Below are 13,300 nucleotides of genomic sequence, written 5' to 3'. Positions count from 1 at the left end.
CGGCTCAAAGGCACCCTGTACCCAGCCGTCCGAGTGCCGCTGGCTGTGACCCCTTTGCCCTATCCTACTTCCCCCTTGCCCTGAGCAATGACCAGGAGCCACCAACCGAAGGCCCCCTCTCCCTCATTGGATATCATTGGGCCTACCTACCTCTGCACCCGGCCGCCCCTGTGCCGCTGGGACTGAACTAACTGTACTCACCTAACCCTGGGGGACCCCTGAGTCTATACCCAGAACCTTAACTTCACCAACCAAGTACTCACCCGGAAACCGGTAACTCACTTACCTGCCATTGGATAACATTGACCCATTTTGACTCGAAAATTGTGTGAAGTTTTGAAAACTGAAAATATTCCTATAAAATCAGCTCACCTGTGATCAGGGGAGAAGCCAGCACTGTACCTTTCAGCCCAGTACTGAACCTTAAAAGTAATCCCTCGCGGGTTTGCTAGTAATCTGTATTTTCTCCATAGGAACCCATTGTCTGCTTTTCTATGAAATTTCTTCTGTCTACTTTTGAAAACTGTAAATATTCGTTAAAAATCGTACGAAATACTGAAACGCAATTACCTACCTGTTTTGAGTTAAGCCCCCAGTGCTGGCCCTAGGAGACCAGTGCTGGGTTACAAAAGTAACGCTATCATACTTTACCTGGAACCTGAATTTCTTCCCATTGAATAACATTGTCAGATTTACATTGAAAAGTTTCTAAGTGTGAACTTTTAAAACAGCTTTATATTCCTGAAAATTTATCACAGTAACTAAAACGTTTTTGCTAATCGGGTTTCAGCTTAGGCCCCAGGACTGAATCTAAGATCTAGTCCTGGAGCTACCAAAGTAATCCATAAAGTAATCAACTGTACTTATCTGTGAAAAACCCATTGAGCTCAATGCTAGAGTGTGTTTCAGAACTGTGTTGCTTACTATCTATACTGTAATTATTGTGTGCACAAACTTTATTGCTCCTTTGCAAAGTATTTACATGATAGTACTCATAACTTGAAAAGTATATTTTTATAACTGTTGGTTCTAAAAATAAAACAACTATATCTGAGGATATAACATCAAGTGGCCTGGAGTTCAGTTCTTGAGTGTGTGAAACCATTTGCTCACTGAGTGTGTACAACAAATGCTTTACACTGTCCTCTGGTACTGCCTTACTGCTCGACCAAGCTACCACTTTGGAGAGTAAGGTCAGTTCTGACTTTAACCTCTGTTATACCTCTGGGTTTGGTGGACTCTATACATACTGTACTTCATTCTAGTCCAGTATATACAGAGCCACTTTCTCACATATTTCATAAATTTAATTTTCATGATTCATTTAGTTAGCATTGCCAATATAATAGTATATGCTTAAAATGAAATCGATGCTTACAAATGCGTACAGTACGAATGCTCATTTTTCATGTACAACCATTTCAAATGCATTTTTATGTATTTTTGGGTGGGATTGTAAACACATGCTTTAGATATGTTTTAGTGCTTGAATTTAGTAATGTCGAACATAATAAAGTGGAGTGGGTGTTGTATAGCATTTTAGGACCCTAGTGTAATTTTCCCGATTCATGCCCTTATATAGGTATAAATCACCTTGTCCTTATATAGGCATAGAAATCATAACTATATTTAGACATAGCCCATGCAGTCCAAATACAGGCATGGATACTTCCACTAGTTCCGAAAAGCCACAATGATTTCTTGGAAAACTCGGCTTCAGCAGTTAGGGACTTCCTCTTGCTTGAATATTGATTTGTCCAAGAACTCATAGAGTTTTCAATGAACTGCGACTCTTTGATGACCTTATTATGTCCACCTTTACGTCAGACTCGGCACCTTCAAGGTATAAATATGCCCACATTTACCCTAGCAAACACACAGTGGTTTGGAGCAGTTTGACTATCTACTTGCCCGTCGTATCTCGCTACAGCAAGTGCCGAAAGAAGCCTACCCTCCAGCTTATGCACTGAGAGAGACGCTGTTTTTTCTCTTGCAGAGAAATCCAGCTCCAGTGTTTCCAAGCTCCCCTCGCGGGGTGTTGGGAAATCGAGTCCGGAGACAAAGAGATACCAGACCTCCTTCTTCTAAACCAAGGTACGGAACTGATTAGACCCTAAAGAGAAATCTTGGATAGATTCTTGGCAAAAGAATACTAAACTTATGCTACACCACACTTGCTCCTCACCTTGTACTAGACTTAGGTTAGGTACATCGGGGTAGGCGTATTTTAGAAGCACCAGCTGAGTACTTTTAGTCTTTATTTAATTATGTTTGTATTTTATGGCTTAGAAACCATACCATGCTTTTACAGTATTATTTTATAATACTCTTCTTGCTGTATGCATTATACTTGACAGCCATTATTACGATTGTAGCAGTCCATTTCTTTTGCATGAGAAAGAAGACTGTTCAATAAATACTTTTATTGAAAACGCCCATCTCTCTATTTCTCTGCACCTCTGGTGAAACAAAGCATGTACGAATGACTGAGTGAAATATCTATCTATTGTTTCCACGACTCTGAAGATAAGTTTTATCTTGGGGAAACAAAGTTGTCATGTTTATGCGGTTGTCAGAAACTAATCCCTTCTTGTTTATTCGAGAACGTTTCTAGTGACCTCTGAGCTAGCTGGCACTCACAATTAAGTCTAATATATTCGATAGAGACCTATTCGACCTAAGTCCTATGTCACATCTATAGGATATATTATTCCAATGCGCAGAGCCTATTAGGAATATAGGAACTACACTACACCACTAGAGGCCAACCCTGATTGGTTGGTATATAATCCAATGACAAAGAATTTACAAGTTAAAACTGGCATTTTCTGTACCTGTTCCCCTTCAAAACCTGGTGACTTTTGCTCACATTGGTGTGACTTTTAATTATAATCTATTACACACTACCAAAGTCTAAGATCCTAGAGAGATGAGCGGAACTGAAAGTTACATATTGATAGCTGATTATCCGGCCTATCACCTGTTCAAACCTGACGAGACAGGAAAACGGCAAAAATGCATCCTGACTGGTTAGCATGTCATCCAAATAGAAAGACCCTACCCGATTGCGCCGTGTTTCCTTACTCATTTATCATTAAAAACTGGGGACATTACCTTACATCTGTTAAATGCAGACAAGGAAAATAAGTAGAGGATTACCCCAACATTTTTTTTCAGCCATTAAAACCATTATGCACAAATAACATCTCTTGTAATGTCCTCTTTCTCTATTTTCTCTTGTCTTCTGCTAACCTAAACAGGACTAGAAATGTCTGCAGAATACAATCACACTGACAGACAGCCAAGCAGACAGATTATTACATTAGTATTAACTGGTCAGTACCAATACGATCTATACGATCTATAACCGAAGCAGACCTACAGAAAGTAATGCATCTCATTTTCTACATTCAGCACAATTTCTACTGCTCTAAGCTTGTTAATCTATCTTGCTTCTATTTGGCGGCGTCTCAAGACTAAATCAGTGGACTCTCAGATCTGGCCAACTGAGCACATACCGATGGCTCTGGTTCAGAGACCCTGCATTTAGCAGCCTATAACCAGTCGCCTGTGACACAGTTCTGTTACTAGTTGAGGGGAAAGGGGATCCCACAACAGTTTGTGTAGATGCTAGCATTCCGTGGCGAGGAAATATTTGAGGCGGCACTTTCCGTTTGTCTGCCTGATCAGGAGGGCCTTGAGTCTCTTCCCTCTGCATCTACTGTACATTAATTTCTCCTTGGAGTATCATAGAATGTTGAATCAGGCAATTCTCACTATATTTCCCGACTGAGGTCTGTAAACATAATGCCCAAAAGATGCTTTGGTAAGTGTTAACTATGTGATTTTTTTGTATGATATAACTCATGCAATCCGGAAGAGATTTCTGTTGTCCTGATGATGATCCTGTATTGATTATGGATGATCAAAACGTCATCAATCGCAAAACACTTTGACCCTATAAATGTATATATTTGGTTTTTGGGTGCAGCGCTTTTCTGTTTTACGAATAAGTGACCCCTATTGTGTACATTTTTGATGGTCACTTAATGCGCCTGTTTTCTCCATGGTTTTAACACTTGTTGAGGCATACCTCATCGAGTTTGATCTTCTATAATTTATTTTTATTTTTTTTAATACAAAGGTTGTTATACATCCAATTGGAGTAATCATGTACCCTTGATCCCTATTGCTTCTTGGGTTTCCCTTGTGTTTACTTATATTATATGTTCTTTTGCGCATCATTTGTGTTTGAAATCATAGGATTCCTATATCAGTGAATATAATAAATTAAATATTTATTTTTTCGTAGGACCACTGTTATTATCATGGCTATATAAGGAATGATAGCGACTCCGAAGCCAGCATTAGCCTTTGCAATGGTGTAAGGTAAGATGTTAGACTCTGTGCTGCCTGCAACTTACGACCTGTGACTAATAGACGTAAGCGATTGTTATTACTTTTTTAGGGGTTTTCCTGTACAGTGCTGCATATCATGACTGTAAATAAGTTATTAGTTGTGTAGCCTACACAAGTATTGGGTCTTCATTTATCCTTCAGTGGAAAACAAACACCGCATTGTAGCGCTTGACTCTCACAGGGTTGTGGAAAAGTAAATTTTGCCATGTTCTGTGTCCCTACGTGTCCTCCATCTTATGTTATGTGTGCATGATTAATATGCATATGTATTCCCCATGTTTGATTAAAGACGCAATTATAGTTGTGTCCATCTCTAGTATGCCAGTTTCCAGTTCTCGTGAAAGCTATGAATATCAGGCCTATGTAAAGTTACGTTGCCACGTTTCTCAGTGTACACGTTATTTCATTGAAAAGTCCCCGTTTCTAGGCCTCAAAAAGGCCCGGACACCAGATTCAGCTCCTGTCTCCTGAACCCTCGCTGAGGAGCGATACAGCCCCCACCTGTATCCTCGACCCTTCACTTACTTCCTGCCTCACAGTGCCCGGCTCAGCCTGGCTCTGCCTGTTAGTCTGCCAAGAGTATGTTATGATTCTAGTTATCAGTCCAGCCCTCCTTCTCTGCATTCCTAAGCTACTGAATCGCATCAATAGTTTCCGTCATTGTCTAGCCTTTACGTCTCCATGTAAGAGAAATACTGCATTTAATGGTCATTTCATATTCTTCATCACGCACTACATGTAGAATAATGCATGCTCCAGTCTTAGAGTCCGTTAGCCTCTCCCCTCCTGACTCTTAGTTTATATCAACATGTCCTCTAAATATCAGATACTAGATAGGGTTTAGGTACATGTCGCCCTGACTCTCCAGACTTCAGTCTATACTCCTAGCACAGAGTTCATAGCCCCCAGCTTCTCCTAGTAACACGTCATTGTCAGTTTGCACGCACCATTAGGTTAGAGGTCCCGGCTCCTTAGGTAGCCCCCTCCATGTTTCCGCCCCATTCATGACATATTCTGTTACGTTTACATCACATGTCTATGTACACGCCTCTTGTTACACCTACTTTCACCCTTATCTTTCGCGACTGCTATTGACCACACCCACTGCTCCGCCTACTGTATTCATTGTAATGAAACTATTTTAATATATATGCTTGTGTACTGTTATTAAAATGTTACGCCGATCCTGATCCTGCCCCCGGCAGCGCTGCCATCCCATTCCTGTGCAGGTTGTCCTGTTCCTGTCCTTTATGCTGTATTAAACCTGCAAACTCCTACTACCTCGAATCTTGACTCTTATTTATTGAGCTATCTGTTATTACTATGTCCAGTAAAACCTAGATCCGGTATTATTTATTTATATACCACATAATGGCGCCCGAATAGGGACTTGCCCTTTCCCCACGCGCCGGTGAAGCCACGCCGGCCCCCTGACCCTCTGCAGCCGTGACGGAACCATACCGTGCACGTGCAGATATTTCTGCTTCAAGTATCCCTCAGGCCCACGGAGGAGACGGAGGTGGCGGTCCAGCATCCAGACGAGGCGGTGGAGGAACGCGGCGAGTCCCGACCAGAGCCCAAGCCGAGAGTCCAAGGTCCGAGGTATCCGGAGGCCCACCCGTAACTGGAGTCCGAAGTTCGTCCGTCCGGCGTCGAAGCAGTCCAGTCCAGTCCAAGGCCTTCCGTTCTTGCTGCCCGGTGAGTACCGTTGCTGGGGTAGTATCTAGACAGGGTCAATCTAATTGTCTCTGGTCCGTGGGGTTTGGTGGTACACAGATCCCAAAACGAAGTGCCCACTTCGGTGGATGCGGGTCCTGACGTGTCTCTTTATGAGACCGGTAAGTTTCGTACTGTTTTAGCAGTGCATCTAGTTTCTGTTCTAGTCAGTCCTGTTCTCGAGGAAATTCATGTATTCTGTTTCCAGTATTCCAGGTAGTATTCTGTTCGAACTGTTATTTTAAGTATTCTTCATGTATTTTAATGTCGTGGTACGAAAGTGGAGTAATTATCGTGTTCATTGTGTATTGTATTGTGTCTAGATTAACAGTTCAGTCATGCCGTTATTTTCCAGACTACGTCAGTTAAGAACTAGAAAAGGTCTGTTAGAAGAAGCAGTTCCTGTCCCGCCTAGGGACAGTCCAGGTCATTTTATGTATCAGAAGCATGGCATAAGTGCCATATTATATCTAGATTTATGGGTAGAGTATACCAAACAGTTAGAAGAAAAGTATAGATGGCCCGTATCGGGTACATGGGATGCCGAGTGCATCATGCGAGTAGAAGAAGCATTATGGAAAAAGAAAGCCAGACAGTCACAGAAAGATGCCATCGAGTTATGGCGCAAAGAATCTCATAAAAGAACCGAAAAAGAAATCAGAAGGTCAGAATTAAGTAGAGAATCCTTAGAACGAGCCCAAGAAAGGGAACTAATCGAGATAGGTGAACGAGTCAAAACTGAACAGTCAGATAGACAGAGGCATGCCCTCATTAAGGGTATGTATCCTCTTCTTGCCGAGGGCTTGCCAAAAGCGACCCCGGAGGCATCCAGTAATTTTCCGCCACCATTAGTTCCGACTAAGCTACGTCACAAACCGACCGCAGCTGATATTTTCATCTCGTCCTATTTGGACGACATAGTCCCGGAATATGCAAATCCTGTTCCGCCAGTCCCCGTAAATCAGGCAATTCCTGCTCCCCCAGACACCGGGGCACCCTTTGCAGTACCCGCTACGGTACCCCCGGTTCAGCCCACATTACAACTTCCCACTCTGCCAGCACGAAGAGTATCAGTCGACGATTCCAGCATAGGGGCCGCAGGAGGAGGTCCTCCAGGTACCCCGCCACCACACCAACGTAGAACGTTGGCCGAGTTACATGAATGTGCGTTACAACGTACGCCCAAATTTAAGTCCGTTGCAGATATCCGACGAGCTCTTACTGAATGCCGCTATGATCCGGTTGCAGGTGATGATAGTACAGTAATATATTCCATCCGTGTAAGACGGGTGACCGGGTATTTAGACACCCTACTAGATATGAAAGGAGATCTAGACAGAATATATCGTTTCATCCGTACAGGGGATGATCCAGAAAGTATTGGTGAAGCCATGTCTCAAAGGAAAGCTGAGATCCAGCTCATGATATTAAAGTTTCTGATTAATTGTTTAATAAGGGAACAAGATTATCCGACCAAAGATCCGGCCGAAATGAGAATCCTGACAAGGTGGAGTGATAATATAGCCGAGGGTAAGCACAAGACTATCAGTAGTATAGAGAGTATGTACAAGAGAATTCGTAAAGAAATAATAAAGTTACATGAACAACGTAAAGCAGCACAAGTAAGCGAGAAAGAGAATGACTCTTCTACTGAAGAGGTAGAGGACGAGGATCCCGTCAGAATAGCGTATGTAGGAAAATCTATATTTCCAGACCGACATTCACGTCTAGACTACAAGAAAACTGTTCCTCATCCAGCACCAGAACAAGGTTCACTAGAACAAGTATTTCAAGCTACCGATCACATTTTGAAGTCACGAATCGGTTACAGTGAGTTAAGTACTATGCATGAACAAGAACTAGTCCGATCAGCAGTCCGATGGATTACTGATTCTACCACTTTTCCAGACGAAATAGTGGCACAAATGTTTCTGAAATTGCCCCCAGCCGAGCAACGACTGGTGGGTATGTATATGATCCAACACCTCATTACATTGTATGAGGGTCAACATTCTGATCCAGGTCCGTTACACGATGTCCTGAACGAGTTACTCCAGTATAGATGGAAAGGTTTAGGTACCGATTTAATTAGTGTCATTCTAGAACAGCGCCACAAATATAGAACGTTCCTGAACCCGCATTTTGTTCATGTCTCACCCCCAGAAAGTAAACCCTTTTACATAGATAGACAGAATCCGTTACGAGAAGTACACCCAGTCAGGACAACAGATGGTGAAATGCAACGAGTGTTTGTTTACACTCCGATTACCAAGATGGAACTCTTAGAGATGAAGAAATTAATTCCCTGTCATGACAAAGATCCAGCAGGGTTCCACCGAGAATTAAAGGACATGCTCCGTATGGGAGAATACACGTATCCAGATATAATTAAAATGCTAAAAGTCTTATTGCCCGCAGGGGTATACGAGAAACTCAAGGAAAAAGATTGGGAGGTGGGAGAGAAAAAGATCGATTGGGCAGTTCTAGAAGCTGAAGATAAGATACGAGTACCAGGTACCGGTCTTGGAGAGAAATGTAAAGAATTACCAGAACTGTTAATACAAGTTTTGCCCAGATTATTAGCAACTAAAAAGGAAGACTGGGATGCAATCTCAGCCTGTAAACAGAAACAAGACGAAGACACTAGTGATTTTTATTCTAGATTTGAAAAATGTTTTATTATAAACAGTGGCCTCAAGACAAGTAGCGAGTCATACCCTCATCTTTTTGTTACTAAATTAGTCGAGAATTCAAGTCCACAAGTTAAGAATCGAGTTTTGAAAGTCGAAAGTACCTGGCAAGCTAATACCCCGTCCCAAATGTTACAGATGCTTCAGTATCACCAGAATAGAATCAGAGAAGAGCAAGATCACGAGAGAAAACGTATGAAAGACACGAAAATGAAAGTACTAGTTGCACAATCTGTTCCTCAAGACAGTCAGAAGAGGGGTCCGAATCAAGCCAGTCATCCTGCAGCTCCCGTTAAAGGGACATGCAATTATTGTAAACAGCCAGGTCATTTCATAAACGAGTGTGCAGTTCTGAAACACAATATAGCTACTGGTAAGACTAAAGAAAGACCACGTCCGCCTAGACAAGAACAAGTTTCACAGACTTCTCAGTCACAGAATGCACAACAGACAGTTCCAGCACCGCAGCCTATTGCTGCAACACAGCATGTTACACAGCAGATGTACCAGTATGCACAATCTGAGTATCCAGAGTATCAGCCATATTCATGAAACAGCCTAGAGAGGGAGGTAGGCTTGCCTCTCATCGAGATTCCTGTAGATCAAGAAGGTCCCTATGTTCATAGTCAAGTACTAGGGAAAGACAGAAAGTTTCTGATTGATACAGGGGCAAGTAGGACCACCATTAGTCACGCCGAAGTTCCAGGGGCTCCGCTCTCAGGCTCTAGAAATGTTTCCCTTGGATTTTCAGGAAAGCCTATTGTAAACGAGATATCTAAGCCAGTTACTCTAGAAGTAGGTCCATTGTCCCGCACTACTGATCTGTTACTTACAAAGTCGTGTCCAGAAAATCTGTTAGGCATTAAAACACTGAAAGAATTAGGTGCAGTTATTTGCTGCTCCCCAGAGGGAATACGCCTGTTTCTACGTGACTTCAAGGGTCACTATGTATTACGAGATTTTGATCCGAGATTGTCTAATGTTCCGCAGCATCTATGGGCGCAAGGTCCAACTGATGTAGGTTATATGCAAATCACACCCCATCGTGTGACTCTCAAGCCAGGTGTAGTGTTACCACGAATCAGACAGTACAGACTGCCACCTGAGGCTGTAGCAGCCTTATCTAAAATTATTGACGAGCTCATCGCTCAAGGAGTAGTTGTAGAAACTGACTCCAATGTATGTAATTCTCCGATCATTCCAGTCATGAAACGTACTGATCCAAATGCACCCCCAGTATATCGATTAGTGATTGATCTTCGAGAACTCAACAAATGTATTATTCCCCAGTACCCAGTTGTCCCAGATATTTCTTCCCTATTGACAGCCATTGATTCCGAAGCCTCATTTTTTACAGTCATAGACCTCAAGAACGCGTTTTTCAGTGTCCCCATTCATCCAGACAGCCAGTTTCTTTTCGGATTTTGTTTAAATGGAAGGAGCTATATGTTCACACGAGCTCCTCAAGGTTTCACAGAAAGTCCTAGTATTTACAGTCAAGCACTTAAGAGACAACTAGACAACATTCACATGCCAACTGACACTGCCCTGCTCCAGTATGTCGATGATCTACTGATCACAGCCCGTTCTGAACGTGCTTGCGAGCGAGCATCTCTTACAGTCTTGTACTTCTTAGCAGAGATGGGGCACAAGGTGTCCCCTTCGAAGCTTCAATTCTGTGTCCAGCAAGTGATCTACTTGGGCCACTTACTGTCCAAGTGGGGTAGGCAGTTGACACCCGACCGTATCCAGTTAATAGCGAGTCTTCCTCAGCCCAAGACCCAGAAGGAGGTACGTGCTTTTATCGGCCTTACTTCTTACTGTAGGCAATGGATTCCTCAGTATGCATTTCTAGCTAAGCCACTGATACAGTTAACGACACAGGAGGCAGCCGTATCGACTGTCCTCCCTTGGACATCTGAACATACACTTAGTTTCAATGAGTTAAAGAAAGCTTTATGCCAAGCTCCTGTTCTAGCTACACCGAACTACAGTAAGCCTTTTACACTTTTCGTCACAGAACGCGAAGGTACAGCATTATCTGTTCTCACACAAGATCAAGCAGGACAATACAAGCCTTGTGCTTATTTTTCGAGCACATTAGATCCTGTAGCCCAGGCTTTGCCTGCGTGCCTCAAGTCAGTTGCAGCCACAGCTCTAGCTATCAGACAAAGTGATTCCATAGTATTAGGACATTCCTTGACAGTACAAGTTCCACACTCCGTGGAAGTTCTTTTAAACCGAACACAGACTCAGCACTTGACAATTGCACGTTTAACAGGTTATGAATTGACACTGTTCCAGCCACACGTAGAAATCAGACGCTGCAACGTTCTAAATCCTGCTACACTGTTACCATCAGTTAATTCGAATCCTGCCACACACGACTGTGTGGAAGTAGTTAATATTATGACTAAGCCAAGACAAGATCTGACAGATATTCCATTACCAGATCCCGACCTGACACTTTATGTGGATGGTTCATGTATGAGAACAAGTACAGGAGAACTAGTAGCCGCGTATGCAGTGACTACTGACACTGACGTTATAGAAACACACCGTATTGACACCCTGTCTGCTCAAGCAGCAGAGCTAGTTGCTCTGACACAAGCCTGCATACACGCTAAGAACCTGAAAGTTAATGTTTACACAGATTCACGCTACGCATTTGGAGTTGTACACGACTTTGGAGTGCTCTGGCAGGAGAGAGGTTTCATGACTTCTCATGGAACCAAGATTCAGCATGGTCTCCTTATTCAAGCTCTGTTAGATGCCATACACTTACCGACATCTATTGCTATCATGAAGTGCAAAGCACATACGAAAGTTACTGACATTATTTCTCAAGGTAATGATCTAGCAGATCGCACAGCCAAGCTTACAGCACAGACTCCAGACATTCCAGTTAATCCGACACAGACACATACTCCAGATCCGACTACATGCATGACAGTTAAGGACCCTACTCAAGATGTCATAGATATCCAGTTACATGCTACTCCTGATGAAATCAAGAAATGGTCCGAACAAGGAGGGGTCCAGACAGATCAGGGATGGGTAACGAAGGGAAGAGCCACATGGTTTCTCCCCGACTCTATGGTTCAAGTCATTATCAATACCGCACATAGTCCAGCACATTTAGGAGAAAAAGCTATGTTAGACAGTATCCAGAACATTTGGTTCAACAAGCATTTACGAGCTGCAGCCAAACAGAAAGTCCGTACCTGTATGATATGTTGTCAGTTTAATCCAGGTAAAAGTGTCCCGGTGGAACAATGTGGATTCCAGCCCCCTGACCACCCTTTTGAAGTCCTCCAGATGGATTATATTCAGATGGAGCGATGTCGAGGTTTCAAGTATGTCCTTGTAGTTGTATGCGCTTTGTCCAGGTGGACAGAGGCATATCCAGTCCCAGATTACACAGCCGCGACCACTGCCAAGCAGTTGGTTCGTGAGTTCTTCCCCCGTTATGGACTCCCTAGAGTCGTATATTCTGATAACGGCCAGCCATTCTCATCCGAGTTGATGAAACATGTTTCCCTTTTGTTAGGGTACCAGTGGAAGTTCCATTGTGTACGCCATCCAGAAGCAGCCGGTCTAGTAGAGAGACATAATCAGACCCTGAAAATCCGTATTGCCAAGATTTGTAAAGAGAAAGGTGTGGACTGGCTAGTAGCTCTGCCAGTCGCTTTATTTTATATGCGCATGGTCGCACACTCCAGATCAGGTCTGTCCCCGTATGAAGTCGTATTCGGCCGCCCCCCTAACATGTGGGGTACACCTAGACCTCGAAGTATTACCGATGTTTCAAGTAATATGCTGACAGATTACCTAGCTTCCTTGATGTCTGCCCTCAACTCTTGTCGTTCACAGGTTGCTGCCGCATTTCCAGACAATACCGAGGTGGCACCGCATGACATCGTTCCCGGATGCATGGTTCTTGTCCGGAACTTTGATCGTTCAAGTCCGCTGGAGCCCCGCTGGAAGGAACCCCGACAGGTCCTCCTGGCCACCCGTACTGCCGTCAAGCTGGAAGGCAGGAAGGGCTGGGTCCACCTGTCACATGTGAAAAGATTTTTTGGATTGAAGCCTGTTTCAAAGAACATTTCCGAGGATCTTAAGGACTGCCAAAGTACTATTCTTAAGGACTGTCCCGCAAAAGACAATGATATTGAACCCTCCCCGTTAGAGAAAACTCCGCAACAGGAATATAAGCTCAAATTAAGGTCTAGTAAAATAAGTCAGCCAGTTTGATTGTCTAAGTCCTCCCCTAGGTGAAACGGTTAGACCGGTTTCTGACATGTATAAAATAGACCCCCATAGTGAGAGAGTTAGTCAAAACTCAATCCGATGTATCGTTTTTCTAAGTTTCATATTGTTTTTCAGCCTTATGATTACCTGCACAGGTTATGCATTTTATTTGTATTTTCCAGTTTCTCATGTAAATAAGTCTGCTAATGCTACAGTAGAGCACA

At 43.2% G+C, this 13,300-nt stretch overlaps 1 protein-coding gene across 4 annotated transcripts in view; it reads left to right on the top strand.

Annotated features, from left to right (window-relative positions):
• LOC144791749 (disintegrin and metalloproteinase domain-containing protein 28-like) overlaps positions 1 to 13,300 on the top strand; it is a 3,662,699-nt gene that overhangs the window by 878,567 nt on the left and 2,770,832 nt on the right. For 3 of the 4 annotated variants that reach the window (XM_078666519.1, XM_078666518.1, XM_078666521.1), the window contains one exon: positions 4,313 to 4,389. In XM_078666519.1, the coding sequence (XP_078522645.1) occupies positions 4,313 to 4,389 (77 nt within the window). The remainder of the gene's footprint in view (positions 1 to 4,312; positions 4,390 to 13,300) is intronic. The other variant, XM_078666520.1, reaches the window with a different exon arrangement.

Source organism: Lissotriton helveticus, chromosome 11 (genome assembly GCF_964261635.1).
Source record: "Lissotriton helveticus chromosome 11, aLisHel1.1, whole genome shotgun sequence".
NCBI lineage: Eukaryota > Metazoa > Chordata > Amphibia > Caudata > Salamandridae > Lissotriton > Lissotriton helveticus.
This window is presented reverse-complemented; position numbering and strand designations above follow the sequence as displayed.